The following is a 13464-nucleotide window of genomic DNA, read 5'->3' as shown; positions in this document are numbered from 1 at the left end:
CAGATCCTTGATATATGGAGGATAAGGTCCTTTTTGCTCTTCATGTCTTCCAAAAGCTATGTGCAAGCTGCTCCAGGAACACATGCACAACTGCCTGCCACGGGCTGAAAATGGGAAGATGCATATCTGCTAAGAGCTAAGGGCTGAAATTGACTACAGTTTACCTTCTAAGTCTTCCCCTGGAAGCTGCAAGCCTTCAATAGACTCCAGAGTTCCAAAATAGTTACATCAGACAGATTCTGCCAGTGCAATTGCTGTCTAGGTAGGAAGACAGATTCCTGGTATGTCCTACTCCATCATCTTCTCAGAATCCTCTGCCAGCAGTGATAGGTATTTGATACTTTATTAGTCTTTGGATTTTTTTTTTAATTTTATTGGGGAACAGTGTATTTCTCCAGGGCCCATCAGCTCCAAGTTGTTGTCCTTCAATCTAGTTGTGGAGGGTGCAGTTCAGCTCCAAGTCCAGTTGCTGTTTTCAATTTTTAGTTGCAGGGGGTGCAGCCCACCATTCCATGCAGGAATTGTTTTTGAGAGCTTGCGCTCTAACCAACTGAGTCATCCAGCCACCCCTCCGGAGGCTCAGCTGCAGCTTGTTGTCTTCAATCTACTTGTGGAGGGTGCAGCTAACTGGCCCATGTGGGAATCGAACCAGCAACCCTGTTGTTAGAGCTCGTGCTTTAATCAACTGAGCCATCCGGCCACCCACTGTCTTTGGGTTTTTATAATACAAGACAACAACCTGTCCAAAACTTAGTTTGGCAAGGTCAAGAATTGAAGGGAAATTTACTTTACTTTTTGTTTGTTTGTTTGTTTACACGTGAAGAATAACATCTGGGGGGAAAAGTAAGATTATTTACCTAGCATTGAAAGATATGCCTAATTTCATTATGGCTGCAATAATTAGATTTCCTTTTTCAATCAAATTCAAGAATGCTTTTTATAGCTACCAGAAACAGGAAATGCCAGGTAAATATAAAAGACAGTCTGTGAATACATTCTTCAGAAATAAAGAGTACTTCAGTGAAATGAAAATTCTTATTCCTGTCAAGTGGCTAGGAAAAGAGCCTTTAAAAGTGTACACTTACCAATTTAAAGGAGCTACTTCATACAATGGCAGAACATGAGACTAAGAGGACAGCTCACTTCCACCCCCTTGTGGCCACACCCAAATGTTTATAAACAGCTGATAGTTCTTTGCAGATAGAAGAGTAATCCACAGGATGGGAGGTGTAGATTTAAACTTCAGAAGGACCAATAGCAAAAGATATACAGTTTCAGTGTAATCATTTAGAACCAGTTTTTAATACATGGAAATATCTTTTGTAAATTAATCAATCACACACACACACATATATTGTTATAACCTAAATAAATATTTGGCTTCTCCATGAAATATTGATTTCATCATTCTATTTCTTAAAACAGAAAGGCAAGCTAATAGAACATCTTATCGAATGTCTCAAGAAAAAAAGTTCTTTGTGCTGCATTTGAAGCTAGTTTCTGTATGAGATTTTTGAAAATTGAAAAATAAAAAGATAAAATATATTAAGGGATCACTTCATAGACTGTATAGATGCCTGATCACTGTGCTATACACCTGAAGCTGAAGTATTAATAGAATATTGAATGTCAATTATGTATGTGCATAATTTACGGGATGTAAAGTACAGCATAGGGAATATAGTCAGTGGTATTGTAACAGCTCGTATGTGATGTCAGAAGGGTAGAAGATTGGGGGGGGTTATCACTTTGTGAGGGGTGTAAATGCCTAATTATATTGCTTTGTACACCTGAAACTAATACATATATATGTGCATACATACATATATTAAATTATCAGCTTTATATATATGTACATATATATGTACATACATACATATATTAAATTATCAGGATTAAATTATCAGCTCATATTTAAAAGGGACTTTTCTTCTTTTCCACTTCCTATTTTTTTATCAATGAGATACCACCTCACAATCATTTCGATGTCCATTATCCAAAGACAGAAAATAACAAGTGTTGGTGAGGATGTGAACAACTTTAAACCTTGGTGCACTGTTGGTGGGAATGTAAAAGGGTACAGTATGACAGATCCTCAAAACATTAAAAATAGTATTACCATATGATCCACTTCTAAATGTATCCAATTAAAAGCAGGGTCTCGAGAAATGTATACACCCATGTTCATAGCAACACTATTCACAATAGGAAGCAACCCAAATGTCCATTAAAAGATGAATGGATAAACAAAATGTGGCATATACATACAATGGAATATTATTCCGCTTTAAAAGGGAGGAAATTCTGATACATGCTACACCATGGATGAACCTTGAGAACACTACGCTAAGTGAAATAAGCCAGTCACAAAAGGACATATATTTTATCATTCCCTTATATGAAGTACCTATAGTAGTCAAATTCTCAGAGATGGAAAGTGGAATGTTGGTTGCCAGGGGCTGGGGAAAGGGGAGGATGGAGAATTATTATTAATGAGTATAGAGTTTCAGTTTTGACAGTAAAGTATTTTCTAGGTTAACACAGTCTTGTAACTAGAACATACTCGTATACCGAGGTAGAAGTATATCAGTCCTCTTTTCACAGCCAAAAATATGGGCAATATAGTATATTTATTGTCATGATGATACTTAAAACCATACAAAAATTATTTCACCAAATAGGCTGGAATTAAATAAAGTCCCATCTCAAAAGTGAAAAATAAACAGAGCAAATACAAGACACAGAAAACTTGATGAGGTACTGGAGACAGAGCTCTAGAGGAAATACTTTTCCACAAATTGAATGAATTAGTAACACAGTGCTATTGTGAAACTGTATCTTACACAGAGACATGCCCTGATTCATTTATAGTAAAGATACCAATAGTCTTCTCTTCTCACTTATTCATTCCACAAGCATTAAGTGCCAACCACATGTGATTGCTGTGGATGCTGAGATAAAAGACAGTCCCTGTCCTCGTGCTGCTGTCAGACCCCGGGGAGGGGGAAGGCCTACGTCTAGCCATTTGCCCACAACAGCTTCCTGGAAAGTTGTCTGCCTCTTCTCATACTCTTTTCTGGCTGTCATGTCATTCTTCTAGACAAAGATCTAACAAATCAAAACTCCTCTGCTTTTAAGATACAATTATCTTCTTATTGTCCGCGAAACACATCAGCACCGACTTCCAGACTTCTGAGGATTTCCTTCCCCTCTCCCCATCCTTCTATATTTGGAATGCTTTTCTTCTGTTCTCCTATCTAAATCCCACTCATTCAAGACCTGGCTCTTCCAAGAGATTTTCTGAGACTCCATTGGTTCACATTGCCATCTCTCTTCCCCATCTGCTGAAAACTTTGTTTTCATTCTAGTTTGGAAGTACCTCGGGGAAAATAAATATGTTTTCAAGGGTGAAGAACTTTTTCAGTGAATGGTGAATAATTCTTTGTCTGTGAAAGACTAAAGAGGAAGAAACTAGGCTTAAAAACAAGAGAGATTTTGGCGTGAACATAAAAAAACCTTCATATTGAGTTACTAAAAAAATAAAAACTGGCAACAAATATTATATGTATTGCTTGAGTTGAAGGGTAAAAACATAAAAATTGTCCTGAAAGGTTTAGGCATTCCTTTGTCTTAAAAAACAAACAAACAAACAAAAATTTCTCCCAGATCTTTGAAACTACGTTATTTTACAATACTGACCCCAAAGCCAACTGGGGTCAGTATTGGATTTGCTGACCCCAAAGCCAATTTCCTAAAAGTCATTCCTTTTCTTTTTATACAATTCTTAGGTTAGAGTTGGTATACACAGGAATGAAAGAATTCTACTGTAATTAAAATATTTAATTTCTAAATTTAGATCTAAAGTACTTTGTTTCCTACCACAACTATTCATCTTAAAAAAGATGTATTAGAATTTCAAAATTTTATTTTACTGGCATATTTCTTTTGTTTATTTTTTATTTATTATCTTACAATTTTATAAGATGACTCATATGCCATAAGATAGCTGTTTATAAGTCGAAATGATTTAATGTTGGCGTGTTTTATGGTTCAGTTTTATAGTTACCTCCTTGGCTGTTCCCCAGTCAGCACAGTGGGACATCACACAAGAAGAAGAAAAGCTCTGAGTTCATAAATATGCAAAGAGAAGATTAGCATTGAATTTCATCCATTTATTTTTTCACCAAAAAAGTAATAATACACAACTTGATTTTTAGTTCTGTAGTCATGTTATCTTTTTAGGCCTCTTCTTCTTAGAAAGACAAAGTATTGCCAGAATTTAAATGACATAAAAGGGGCTTGTTTGTTTTTTAACTGTAGTAAAATACACATAACATAGAATTTGCCATCTTACCCATTTTTAAGTGTACAGTGGCTTTAAATACATTTATAATGTTGTGTACCTATCACCACCATCCAGATCTAGAACTTTATTCTCTTCCAAACCTGAAACTCTGTACCCGTTAAACAATAACTCCTCATCCTCCCCTTCCCCCAGCCCTTGGCAACCAACATTCTACTTTCCATCTCTGAGAATTTCACTACTATAGGTACCTCATATAAGGGAAATCATAAAATATGTGTCCGTTTGTGACTGGCTTATTTCATTTAGCATAGTGTCCTCAAGATTTACCCATGTTGTAGCATGTACCAGAATTTCCTTCCTTCTTTAGACTGAATAATATTCTATTGTAAGCATATGTCACGTTTTGTTTATCCATTCATCTGTTAATGGGCACTTGGCTATTGAGAATAGTGCTGCAGTGAACAGAAGTGTACAAATTTCTTGAGACCCCACTTTTAATTCTTTTGGGTGTATACCCAGAAATGGAATTGCTGCATATCGTAATTCTATTTTTAATTTTTTGAGGACCTTCCATACTGTACCCTTTGCATTTCTACCAAGAGTGCACAAGGATTTCAAGTTCTCTACGTCCTCACCAACACTTACTATTTTCTGTTGTTTTTGTTTTGTTTTGTTTTGTTTTTTTGATAGTGGACATTCTAATGAGTGTGAGGTGGTATTTCATTATTTTGACGTGCATTTCCCTAATGACTAGTGATGTTGAGCGTCTCTTCCTGTGCTTATTCACCATTTGTTTGTCTTCTTTGGAGAAATGTCTATTCAAGTTCTTTGCCCATTTTAATTGAGGTTGTATAATGGTTAATTTTATGTGTCAACCTGACTGGGCCACAGGGTGCCCAGATATTTGATTAAACATTATGTCTCTGAGGGGGTTTCTGCATAAGATTAACATTTGAATCAGTAGCTTGAGTAAAGCAGATTGCCCTCTCCAATGTGGGTAGGCTTCAGTATTCCACATTGCAGGCCTGAATAGAACAAAAGACTGAGAAAGGAAGAATTCGCTCTCTCTGCCTGTCTTTGAGCTAAGACATTGGTCTTCTCCTGACTTCAGATTGAGATTCAGACTGGAAGTTATGCCATCAGCTCTCCTGGGTCTCCAACTTACAGATCTTGGTCCTTCTAACCTTGTATAATTGTACAGACCAATTCCTTATAATAAATCTACCTATCTATATATTTCCCATTAACCCTGGTTCTCTGGAAAACCCTGACTAATACAGGTTTTGGTATTGAGAAGTAGGGTGCTACTATAACATATACCTAAAAATGTAAAAGCAACTTTAGAACTAGGTAATGGAGTAGAGACTGGAAGAGTTTTGAGGTGCATGTTAGAAAAGCTGAGATTGCCATGAAAGGAGAGTTAAAAGGCAATTCTTGTGAGAGCTCAGAAAGAAAACAGGAGAGCTGGAGAAAAAGCCCTCCATCTTCTTAGAGAATGCATAATAATCATGAGTAGAATGTTGGTAGAAATGTGGGTGGTAAAGGTCATTCTGATGAGGTCTCAGACGGACACGTTACTAAACATTAGAGGAAAGGCAATCCTTGTTATAAAGTAGCAAAGGACTTGGCTGAATTGTGTTCCTGTTCTAGTCTTGTGGAAAGTAGAATTTGTGAGCAATGAAACTGGATATTTAGCTCTGGAAATTTCTAAGCAAAGTGTTGAAGCAGTAGCCCAGGACCTCCTGACTGCTTATAGTAAAATAGGAGAAGAGAGAAATGAATTGAAGAAGGAGTTGTGAAACAAAAAGGAAAAAAGAACTTAAAAACTTGGCAAATTCTCAGCCTGTCCATATCATGAAAAATGAGAGCGTGTTCAGAAAAGCAACCACTTGGTGAGGAGATGAATGTGGGTGTGGACCACAGAAGGAATCGGCCATCTCTATAGAAGCCAGAAATAGAGATGGGATTTTACCAGCAGAAAAACTGTCAGCTGAGACTAAAGCAAGCAGAGAATGATTTGAAATGAAGGACGTGTGAATATGCATTACCCTTCAAGTAAAAGGAAGAAGGACCCCAAAGGGGTCCAAAGGAGGTCCTGCTACCCTTAGGGCTACTGCTGCCACTACAGCCCAGAGTGCAAAGGTCCAGGGACCAGGCTGCCTCCACCTCAGTTTCAAAAGGCAGGACCACTGCCGGGCAGAGTGCCATGTGGGTCAGCCCTTGTAGAACACAGCATGGGTAGCGCTCCAAGGGAGCGAAAGGGCAGGGCTGCCCCTTGGGAATGACACCACAACTCCGGTAGGTCCTGAAAAAAGGATTACGGCCCCAGTGAGTCCAGAAGGCAAAGTACCAAACCAAAGAGAATTATTCTTGAGTCTTAAGAGTTAATGGAGTTTGCCTCGCTGAATTTTGGACTTACTTGGGGCCTGTAGCCTCTTCTTTCCTGTGTCTCCCTTTTGGAATGGGAATGACTATTCTGTGCCTATCCTACCATTGTGTTTTGAAGTGCGTAACTTAACTGGTTTCACAGGTTCATAGGTGGAGAAGAATTCTGCCCCGAGTCTCACCCATATCTGATTTAGATGATAGTTAGAAGAGACTTTGGACTTTAGAGTTGATGCTAGAATGATTTAAGACTTTGGGGGCTGCTGAGATGGCATGAAGGGCGGGGGTGGAGGGTTATAGTCTGAATGTCTGTGTGCCACCCCCAATTCCATATGTTGAAGCCCTAACCTCCAATGTGATGGCATTTGGAGATGGGGGCCTTTGGTAGATAATTGAGGTTAGGTGATGTCATGAAGGTGGGGGCCCACAACAGGTTAGCGGCCGTATAAAAAGAGGAAGAGACCAGAGCACCCTCTCACTGACAACCATGTGAGGACACAGCAAGAAGGCAGCTGCCAAGAAAAGGGCTCTCACCAGGAACCAAATCTGCCAGCACCTTGATCTTGGACTTCCCAGCCTCAAGAACTGTGAGAAATAAATGTCTGTTGAACTTATTCAGTCTGCGGTATTTTGTTATAAGAGCCCGAGCTGACTAAGACAGCTTATGTCTTTTGTTGTTGAGTTGTGAGAGTTCTTTATGCATTCTGGACATTAACCACTTATATGATTTTCAAATATTTTCTCCTATTCTGTGGGTTGCCTTTTTACTATGTTGACTGTATCCTTTGATGCACAGAACTTTTTTCTTTTTTGTTTTTTTTTAATTGGGGAAGGGGAACAGGACTTTAGTGGGGAACAATGTGTACTTTCAGAACTTCCTTCCAAGTCAAGTTGTTGTCCTTTCAACCTTAGTTGTGGAGGGCGCAGCTCAGCTCCAGGTCCCATTGCCGTTGCTAGTTGCAGGGGGCACACCCCACCATCCCTTGTGGGAGTTGAACCGGCAACCTTGTGGTTGAGAGGACCATGTTCCAACCAACTGAGCCATCTGGGAGCTCAGCGGCAGCTCAGCTCAAGGTGCTGTGTTCAATCTTAGTTGCAGGGGACGCAGCCCACCATCCAGTTGCAGGGGGCACACCCCACCATCCCTTGTGGGAGTCGAACCGGCAACCTTGTGGTTGAGAGGACGAGCTCCAACCAACTGAGCCATCTGGGAGCTCAGCGGCAGCTCAGCTCAAGGTGCTGTGTTCAATCTTAGTTGCAGGGGACGCAGCCCACCATCCCTTGCGGGGCTCGAGGAATTGAACTTGCAACCTTGTGGTTGAGAGCCCACTGGCCCATGTGGGAATCTAACCGGCAGCCTTCGGAGTTAGGAGCATGGAGCTCTAACAGCCTGAGCCACCAGGCCGGCCCGATGCACAGAAGTTTTACATCTTGATGTAGTTAGTCTAATTTATCTATTGTTTGTTATTGCCTGTGAACATTCGTTTTTAAAGACATCATAGTTTGGGTTAATTATATTGAAAGGTTACTTTTAACTTACGACTTTCCCAATAAATAGCATTTGGTTAAACGAAGAGATCATTAATGCAACATTCTTTTCATTACCTGGAACTGGCATTAGGTTTTAATGATACACTGTTTACTATTCAAGTCCCTGCTACAAACCACAACTGAACCCACAAATTGACAAGATGAGTTTAGGCATGCTCAATAAAAAGACGCTAACTCAATGCTGGTTTATTCTGTGGTAAGTGATGGAGAATGCCAGAACAATCTGTAGCAGCCAAGCACACAAAAATCAACCTCTTACACCAAGGGGCATTCATCTGGCACTTCAAAGTTTCTTTCCTTTGAGTCAGACTAAAGCAATTACATTTAGAAATAACCTGGGAAACACACAATATAAGAAATTACAACAGGCAAGTAAATTTTGATTTCTTTTTCTTTCTTTTTCTTTTAAGGAGGGTGCAACTCACAGTGGCCCATGCAGGGCCGGCAACCTTGTTGTTATTAGCACCACGCTTTAACCAACTGAGCTAACAGGCCACCCCAAATTCTGATTTTTTACAATGCGTGCTACTAGGTTTTTCTTCATTTCTTATTTCTATAAATGATCTTTTTCTTGTGACTAGAAGAAGCCTACGAAAACCCTCTGCTACTCATATTAATGATTGATTGCCAACAACTTTAAAAACAGGGGTTGTTATGGTTCTAAATGGCTTGACAATTCAGCGCTGTGAATTAGAGAATAACTTCACTGACCTCATCGTTATGTAATTTTTTTGGAACAATTATCCCAGTAGATGCCAACTCAATATGTAAAGCTTAAAATTAACCCAGAGATCTTTAAATTTGATCTACTAGAAATTTTAAGAATCCTTTGGAATCCTTTTTCATTCTAATGGGAATAAGGTTGTGATGCCTCTGGTAAGCATGCAACTAAAATTTCTTCTGGTTTCTATCTCTTAGCTCTATGCAAAAGATGACACTTCACTGTCAGATCTTCCCTAAGAGACAGTGAAAAATTAAGCTGTAAGCCAAAATGTTTGTGATAACCAAGACAGGAAAAATATTGCCACTAACCTGTTACTGAAGAAAGGGAACTATTTTTATATTAAGTTGTAGTTTACAAGAGTGAGGTATCTATCAACAAACACCTGATAATTCATCATTAAGGGAGCATTTCCTTTAGCCAGCTTCTCCACAATAAGCATGCTTATTATATCTTTTCTCTGTATCATCCAGACTGGCTCATGTGATTGAGTTCAGAGGATACAAGCACAGCAACATTTAAATGACCATTTAGAATTTAACAGAACTGTATTTTGTGGGAGGGAGTTGATTTAAAAACCACTTAAAAGAGATTACAGAAACGTTATACACTTCCTAGATGTCTCTCTTTCATTTAATGGCAGCAGGTATTAGTACACTGATAACAACATGCCCGCTATTCCATGAGAAAAAGAAAAAAAGTTTCATTGTGTTTCAAAGGACTGGGTAAGTTACTCACTATATCCATCTGTAAGAATTGCAAAATCTATCAAAATGAATGACAAACATAAGTACAAAACTGAAGGCTGAAATGTTCTTCAATTGATATTTTCCCAAAAGGTAAGAAAAATTTGCTTTTTTATTTTCCAAGTACTTCTGGAGACTTGGGTCAAAACTGGGCCAATACTGGCCTTTATGCATTTTTAAAAAGGTAACCTAGCATTTTACGTATTTCACTTAATGCATTTATTTAGTTATTGAGGTATAACTGACATACAAAATTGTATTAGCTTCAGGTAAACAACATAATGCAATCTACCATTTAAAATCTTTCTGAGTCAGTAACTGGATTCGTAAAGCAATCCCATTTTGAGAGACCAATTAAGCAGTTTAGAAAAACAGAGATAAGCTAATATGACAAGACTGAGACAAAATTAGAGAAAAAACATTAACTACAGAAATGCAATAGGATATAATGAACAAACATACCTCCTGGGCTGTGACCGGCATTCCTCCTCACCACTGTCTGCCTCCTGTATAGACAAGAAAATGAGAAAAAGTTACAACCTGAGGTCTCATATCATAATACGAACAAGGCAATTTTACTAAACTTTACATGTAGGAATATCTCATTCATGCTGTGCATGTGAACTAAATTCTGACCATAAAAAGTGACTTCAACCAACCCCGGAGGTTGACATGTATCAAAAAAATTTATTCCTGGAGGAAACTTCAACAATAGTCTACAAGCAAATTTCATTGATAACAAAAGGCTAATACTTAAAAGAATTACCTCTAAAAACAAACTGAAGATGCTATATTATTATTACATATATTGTTATAGGATCAGCATGAGACTTCAAATTCAAAATGAGTGGGCATTCTGACCCCCACCACCAAATCTCATCAAAATGACCTATTCGTGATTCTGATCCCCAAAGAACAACCTAAACAATGAGCACGACTTCACAGAATGCTCATGCACAAATCACCAACCCCATCACCATCCACATAACGGCTTCTACTTACTGAGTGTTTATAACGTGTCAGCTGCCATGCTCAGCATTTAAGCACATTGTGCTACTTATTCCTTATAAATGCAGAAGGTTGAGGGTACCATATTTTCCACTGATTCTAACATACACACATAACTTAGGATAAGTCAATGTGATAAATCACTGAATCATAGTGTAATTGCAATATTCAGTTTTTCTTAGTGGCATATAACATAACTGAGCGTGCCATAACTCATGGCAATTTAGACCCAATGAAATATAAATATTTTATAGATGAAAAAACTGAAATTCACAAAGAGCAAATAAGGTGCCCAAAGAATCTGATATGGTAGAGCTAGAATTAAAACATAAACTACTGCCTCCCAAAACACTGAAAAAGCATATCATTTACTTCCTGGCCCAGGCTAAGAATTATTATGTATGTTAAGATATTACACAGCTCTTACAAAAAATCATCAGATTTGTTTGGAACCACAAAAGACCCCGAATAGCCAAAGCAATCTTAAGAAAAAAGAACAATACTGGAGGTATCACACTCCCTGACTTTAGCTTGTACTACAGGGCTACAATAATCAAAACAGCATGGTATTGGCAGAAAAACAGACACATAGACCAATGGAATAGAATTGAGAACACAGAAATAAAACCACATAAATATGGACAGAAGAAAGCATATCTCTTTTCATGGCTTATTATAAAACAATATGCTTTTTCACCTTTCTTCTATGATGTCTCCACTTCAAACAGTGTCAAAAGGGTGGAAAATTCCTTTGCCACCAACGGGGGGGGGGGGGAAGCAAATCAGAGAAGTGTTTCTAACATCAGATCTCCAAATAACTTTTTTCTCTCTTTCTCGGATTAATATTATAATAGGCCAATGAATGATTTGCTTCCCCTTCATCTTACTTGGAGAAAAAAAAACTTAAAAAAACCCCAAACCTCAGTACATTAATGCATTGTACGCCTTAGGGTAAAATGGATTAAAAGGAATGAACAAAATGTTCAATTGTGTTTATTTCAAAAGAACTCACTGCCAAAAATACAAAGATACAACATTCCTTATTCAATAAGAGTGATTATAGGTAATAATTATTTTGAATAGTGCATTTAAACAAATGGTAGCTAAAGGCATAATGTTTACCATTCTGTTCTAACAAGTGTTCTAACCACACACCAGCTATAACCATCTACCTTGTCAAGTAATGTCACACAGTGTCAGTAAAAAATGCCAAATAGTTGACCTGCTCAGAACATCGGAATGATCAGGAGAAAATGTAGAGATAGTTTTCAGTTTCTTCTTAGTGAACAGAATAATTTCTGATGGGTAAGGAGGAGAACGAATTAATTAAATGACTAAATACATGTTTGTTGGCTTTTTAAAAAATATCCCAGAGTCCCATTGTCAAACAATTTTTATTTAAAGAGTATAATTTCTTGATGTTCTTAAGAAAAATTTGACCTATAAGCAATATAGTGTGAGATGTGCATTCTAAGTGTTAGGGTATTCAGGAACCATTAAATGAATTGAAAGATTAATGCATTCTTACTAATCTAACTTAATACCTAAGCATAAAAGTAAGTTGCTAAAAGATGTTTGGAAAAATGTAAGCATCCAAGTCATATCTGCTGAGGAGTAAGCTGGAGGGGAGGGAAATGTTGGCAGCCTTGAAAAACAGTAGGTTAGACAGGTGTTAAGCAATACTTTCCAAAAACTTGTTCAAAATTGTTTATACTTTTCGTATGCTCCAAACCAAGTGGACTCATTCATCATTCTTCAAAGCAGTTATTAACTTCCTTTGTCCACACTGTTTCATCAACCTCTCACCTCTTTCCTATATCCTTCCCCAGCCTTCAAAGCTGGTTCCAAAGCCAGCAGTTTATGACATTTCTTTTATCGCTTGACTGATATTCTATTTCTCTCCAAACCTGACAAGTTACTGTGTATCTTTCTTGTGGCACTACCTAATTTTGTTTCTCGGTTACAACTGAGAGCTGTCACTGGATGTTGTCTACAATCCTTATTCTACCTTAAAAACTTAGGTAGTATGTGCAACTTAACTCACCCACTTGCAATAATTTCAGAGTTGCTATGTTGTCTTTTCTATCACCAGAGATGCAACTTCTTGAGGCTACTTGGTTTTAAAAGCAAACAAGTCTTACTGTGTGCTGAACCTGTCACATCTGACAAGCATGCAATAGAAAATCTTCACGAGTCACTGATTCTTAATTCTGGCTCCCTTCAGAACTTTTTTAATAACAAAAGTCTCCAGGTCTCATTCTTACAGATTTTTATTCCTTAGTCCTGAGGTGGGGCAATGGTGTGCTGGAGTTGGTTTGCACAGGCTCTTGAGAGCTAACTGTTAGATTTTTACGAATCTTGTGAGAGTCAAAAATGTTGGTAGCTTGAAATTGGTCATGGTGGGAGTATTTAGCAGGGAAATCAGCCAATGCTACAAAATTAGCTCCCACCCAGAAAACAGGTTTTTAAACATTTACCAGCACACCATGACATGTAGAGCCCAAGAATCTGTACATTTAAAAAGCTCCGTAAATAACTGATAAGCAGTTAAGATTGAAACCCTTTGTGTTAATGGTTTGGAAAAACATCAAAAAGCCCAAGATACACATAGATACTACTCGCTGAGTGTAGGTGCCAGGGAGACCGGTGATGATGGAAACTCAGCTCTCCAAGATCTATTGTCTCCCTTCCTAGACCGTAAGCTCTGCAAGGGCAAGACTGTGTATAGTGGCAGTCGTCATGCAGAA

At 38.1% G+C, this 13464-nt stretch overlaps 1 protein-coding gene across 2 annotated transcripts in view; it reads right to left on the bottom strand.

The window, feature by feature from the left end:
• SSH2 (slingshot protein phosphatase 2) overlaps positions 1 to 13464 on the bottom strand; it is a 221635-nt gene that overhangs the window by 119881 nt on the left and 88290 nt on the right. For both annotated transcript variants that reach the window (XM_081027073.1, XM_081027075.1), the window contains one exon: positions 10172 to 10215. In XM_081027073.1, coding sequence (XP_080883199.1) covers positions 10172 to 10215 — 44 coding nt within the window. The remainder of the gene's footprint in view (positions 1 to 10171; positions 10216 to 13464) is intronic.

This window comes from Rhinolophus hipposideros (genome assembly GCF_964194185.1).
Source record: "Rhinolophus hipposideros genome assembly, chromosome: 20".
NCBI classification, from domain to species: Eukaryota; Metazoa; Chordata; class Mammalia; order Chiroptera; family Rhinolophidae; genus Rhinolophus; species Rhinolophus hipposideros.
Note: the sequence above shows the minus strand (reverse complement) of the source record. Positions and strands in the feature narration are given on the sequence as shown.